The sequence below is a fragment of the Blennius ocellaris genome, assembly GCF_963422515.1.
Source record: "Blennius ocellaris genome assembly, chromosome: 21".
Taxonomy (NCBI): Eukaryota; Metazoa; Chordata; class Actinopteri; order Blenniiformes; family Blenniidae; genus Blennius; species Blennius ocellaris.
This window is the reverse complement of record NC_137670.1, coordinates 222,501-227,500: the sequence shown is the minus strand read 5'-3', so window position 1 is coordinate 227,500 and position 5,000 is coordinate 222,501. Positions and strand designations below refer to the sequence as shown.

Here is a 5,000-nt window from a genome sequence, read left to right as displayed (position 1 = left end):
CTCCCGTCCTCCTCCCCTCCTGTCCTCGTCCCTCCCGTCCTCGTCCCCTCCCGTCCTCCTCCCCTCCTGTCCTCGTCCCTCCCGTCCTCGTCCCTCCCGTCCTCCTCCAGACTTCATGAACGTGTACTACCAGATCCGGTCCAACCAGCTGGACCGGTCCATCAGAGGACTGAAGGACCACTTCAGGAAGACCAGTGCGTCCTCCGCCGTCCTCTACTCCCCCGCCGTGCAGACCAAGCGCAAGGACACCCCCACCAAGAAGGCCCCCAAGAGACCAGGTCAGTCAGCGCCCCTAGACCCCCCCGAGACCCAATCCACAGACCCCCCAACCCAATCCACCGACCCCCCCAGACCCAATCCACAGACCCCCCAACCCAATCCACCGACCCCCCCAGACCCAATCCACAGACCCCCCAACCCAATCCACCGACCCCCCCAGACCCAATCCACAGACCCCCCCAACCCAATACACCGACCCCCCCCAACCCAATCCACAGACCCCCCCAGACCCAATCCACAGACCCCCCCCAACCCAATACACCGACCCCCAACCCAATACACCGACCCCCCAACCCAATACACAGACCCCCCAACCCAATACACCGACCCCCCCAGACCCCCCAACCCAATCCACAGACCCCCCCAGACCCAATCCACAGACCCCCCCAACCCAATACACCGACCCCCCCCAGACCCAATCCACAGACCCCCCCAGACCCAATCCCCAGACCCAATCCATAGACCCCCCCAACTCAACACACTGACCCCCCCAACTGAATCCATCCAGCCATCTGTCCCCTGATTGGTCCTCTAACAACGTCCTCTGTCCTCCATCACTCCTGATGACAGTCGTCCTCTCAGGTAAACTCTTCACCTCCGTCTGCTGGTGGAGACGCTTAGTTACCTTACACACTAGTTACTTTACTTAGTTACTATATATAGGTAGTTACCTTACACACTAGTTACTTTACTTAGTTACTATATATAGGTAGTTACCTTACACACTAGTTACTTTACTTAGTTACTATGTATAGGTAGTTACCTTACACACTAGTTACTTTACTTAGTTACTATATATAGGTAGTTGCCTTACACACTAGTTACTTTACTTAGTTATTATATATAGGTAGTTACCTTACTTAGTTACTTTACATAGGTAGTTACCTTGCAGTTAGTTACTTTCCATAAATACCACACATAGGTAGTATTTATTTGATCATACCTTACACAGTTTTTACAGTTCGTTAAAATTAGTCATTTTAAAAAATTACTTTACAAAGTTAGTTGATTTACAAAGTCAGACACACACACACACACACACACACACACACACACACACACACACACACACACACACACACACACACACACACACAGTTAGATAGGAAGGAGTCATCAGCTACGTTGCTGGTTGCCGGTTGCTGGTTGCCGGTTGCCGGTGCAGACGTTTTAATGTTCAACTGTTTGTTCTGGCCTGAGGGCATGTCTGTCCTCTAGCGTCCTGTAGTGTCTCATGTCCTCTATCGTCATGTAGTGTCTCTAGTGTCCTCTAACGTCATGTAGTGTCTCATGTCCTCTAACGTCCTGTAGTGTCTCATGTCCTCTAACGTCCTGTAGTGTCTCTAGTGTCCTCTAACGTCCTGTAGTGTCCTCTAACGTCCTGTAGTGTCTCATGTCCTCTATCGTCATGTAGTGTCTCTAGTGTCCTCTAACGTCATGTAGTGTCTCATGTCCTCTAACGTCATGTAGTGTCTCTAGTGTCCTCTAACGTCCTGTAGTGTCTCTAGTGTCCTCTAACGTCATGTAGTGTCTCTAGTGTCCTCTAACGTCCTGTAGTGTCTCTAGTGTCCTCTAACGTCCTGTAGTGTCTCTAGTGTCCTCTAACGTCCTGTAGTGTCTCATGTCCTCTAACGTCCTGTAGTGTCTCTAGTGTCCTCTAACGTCATGTAGTGTCTCTAGTGTCCTCTAACGTCCTGTAGTGTCTCTAGTGTCCTCTAACGTCCTGTAGTGTCTCATGTCCTCTAACGTCCTGTAGTGTCTCTAGTGTCCTCTAACGTCATGTAGTGTCTCTAGTGTCCTCTAACGTCCTGTAGTGTCTCTAGTGTCCTCTAACGTCCTGTAGTGTCTCATGTCCTCTAACGTCCTGTAGTGTCTCATGTCCTCTAACGTCCTGTAGTGTCTCTAGTGTCCTCTAACGTCCTGTAGTGTCTCTAGTGTCCTCTAACGTCCTGTAGTGTCTCATGTCCTCTAACGTCCTGTAGTGTCTCATGTCCTCTAACGTCCTGTAGTGTCTCTAGTGTCCTCTAGCGTCCTGTAGTGTCTCATGTCCTCTATCGTCATGTAGTGTCTCTAGTGTCCTCTAACGTCATGTAGTGTCTCTAGTGTCCTCTAACGTCCTGTAGTGTCTCATGTCCTCTAACGTCCTGTAGTGTCTCTAGTGTCCTCTAACGTCCTGTAGTGTCTCTAGTGTCCTCTAACGTCCTGTAGTGTCTCATGTCCTCTAACGTCCTGTAGTGTCTCATGTCCTCTAACGTCATGTAGTGTCTCTAGTGTCCTCTAACGTCCTGTAGTGTCTCTAGTGTCCTCTAACGTCCTGTAGTGTCTCTAGTGTCCTCTAACGTCCTGTAGTGTCTCTAGTGTCCTCTAACGTCCTGTAGTGTCTCATGTCCTCTAACGTCCTGTAGTGTCTCTAGTGTCCTCTAACGTCCTGTAGTGTCTCTAGTGTCCTCTAACGTCATGTAGTGTCTCTAGTGTCCTCTAACGTCATGTAGTGTCTCATGTCCTCTAACGTCCTGTAGTGTCTCATGTCCTCTAACGTCCTGTAGTGTCTCTAGTGTCCTCTAACGTCCTGTAGTGTCTCTAGTGTCCTCTAACGTCATGTAGTGTCTCATGTCCTCTAACGTCATGTAGTGTCTCATGTCCTCTAACGTCCTGTAGTGTCTCTAGTGTCCTCTAACGTCCTGTAGTGTCTCTAGTGTCCTCTAACGTCATGTAGTGTCTCTAGTGTCCTCTAACGTCATGTAGTGTCTCTAGTGTCCTCTAACGTCCTGTAGTGTCTCTAGTGTCCTCTAACGTCATGTAGTGTCTCTAGTGTCCTCTAACGTCCTGTAGTGTCTCTAGTGTCCTCTAACATCCTGCAGTGTCTCATGTCCTCTAACGTCCTGCAGTGTCTCATGTCCTCTAACGTCCTGCAGTGTCTCATGTCCTCTAACATCCTGCAGTGTCATGTCCTCTAACGTCCTGTAGTGTCTCATGTCCTCTATCGTCATGTAGTGTCTCTAGTGTCCTCTAACGTCCTGCAGTGTCTCATGTCCTCTATCGTCATGTAGTGTCTCTAGTGTCCTCTAACGTCCTGTAGTGTCTCATGTCCTCTATCGTCATGTAGTGTCTCATGTGTCCTCTAACGTCCTGTAGTGTCTCATGTCCTCTATCGTCATGTAGTGTCTCATGTCCTCTATCGTCATGTAGTGTCTCATGTGTCCTCTAACGTCCTGTAGTGTCTCATGTCCTCTATCGTCATGTAGTGTCTCATGTGTCCTCTAACGTCCTGTAGTGTCTCATGTCCTCTATCGTCATGTAGTGTCTCATGTCCTCTATCGTCATGTAGTGTCTCATGTGTCCTCTAACGTCATGTAGTGTCTCATGTGTCCTCTAACGTCCTGTAGTGTCTCATGTCCTCTATCGTCATGTAGTGTCTCATGTCCTCTATCGTCATGTAGTGTCTCATGTCCTCTATCGTCATGTAGTGTCTCATGTGTCCTCTAACGTCATGTAGTGTCTCATGTGTCCTCTAACGTCCTGCAGTGTCTCTAGTGTCCTCTATCATCATGTAGTGTCTCTAGTGTCCTCTATCGTCATGTAGTGTCTCATGTCCTCTAACGTCCTGCAGTCTCTCATGTCCTCTAACGTCCTGCAGTGTCTCTAGTGTCCTCTAACGTCCTGCAGTCTCTCATGTCCTCTAACGTCATGCAGTGTCTCTAGTGTCCTCTAACGTCCTGCAGTGTCTCATGTCCTCTAACGTCCTGTAGTGTCTCTAGTGTCCTGTCCTGTCCCTTCCTGTGGCATTAAGCTCCGCCCCCTCCCTATTGGAAGCTGTGCTGGTGGTGGAGGTGGTGTCTGTTTCATCACTCACTTCTTGAGCTCTTCCTCCTCTTCTTCCTCTTCCTCCTGTCTTCTTCTGGTGTCTCCTGTCTGGACCTCCTGTGGACTCTGTCCTTTCGGGACCAGGGACGATCCGCAAGGCCCAGAACCTTCTCAAACAGTATTCACAGCATGGGCTGGATGGGAAGAAGGGGGGCGCTAGCCTCAGTCCTCTGGAAGGTAACCTGCTGCTCTGCTAGCCTGCTAACCTGCTGCTCTGCTAACCTGCTAACCTGCTACCCTGCTAACCTGCTGCTCTGCTAGCCTGCTAACCTGCTAACCTGCTGCTCTGCTAGCCTGCTGCTCCTCTTCATCCTCCACCTGCTGCTGCTCTTCATCCTCCACCTGCTGCTGCTCCTCTTCCTCCTCCACCTGCTGCTGCTCATCATCCTCCTCCACCTGCTGCTGCTCATCATCCTCCTCCACCTGCTGCTGCTCATCATCCTCCTCCTGCTGCTGCTCATCATCCTCCTCCACCTGCTGCTGCTCATCATCCTCCTCCACCTGCTGCTGCTCATCATCCTCCTCCACCTGCTGCTGCTCTTCATCCTCCTCCACCTGCTGCTCTTCATCCTCCTCCAGCTGCTGCTGCTCCTCTTCCTCCTCCACCTGCTGCTCTTCATCCTCCTCCACCTGCTGCTCTTCATCCTCCTCCACCTGCTGCTCTTCATCCTCCTCCAGCTGCTGCTGCTCCTCTTCCTCCTCCACCTGCTGCTCTTCATCCTCCTCCACCTGCTGCTCTTCATCCTCCTCCAGCTGCTGCTGCTCTTCTTCCTCCTCCACCTGCTGCTCTTCATCCTCCTCCACCTGCTGCTGCTCCTCTTCCTCCTCCACCTGCTGCTCTTCACTTTTGTTCACTC

The 5,000-nt window shown here is 50.8% G+C and overlaps 1 protein-coding gene across 4 annotated transcripts in view; it reads left to right on the top strand.

The window, feature by feature from the left end:
- exoc7 (exocyst complex component 7) overlaps window positions 1-5,000 on the top strand; it is a 22,877-nt gene that overhangs the window by 7,987 nt on the left and 9,890 nt on the right. For 2 of the 4 annotated variants that reach the window (XM_080517298.1, XM_080517301.1), the window contains exons 6-7: window positions 111-278; window positions 4,228-4,320. In XM_080517298.1, the coding sequence (XP_080373424.1) occupies window positions 111-278; window positions 4,228-4,320 (261 nt within the window). The remainder of the gene's footprint in view (window positions 1-110; window positions 279-4,227; window positions 4,321-5,000) is intronic. The other 2 variants (XM_080517300.1, XM_080517299.1) reach the window with 1 other exon arrangement.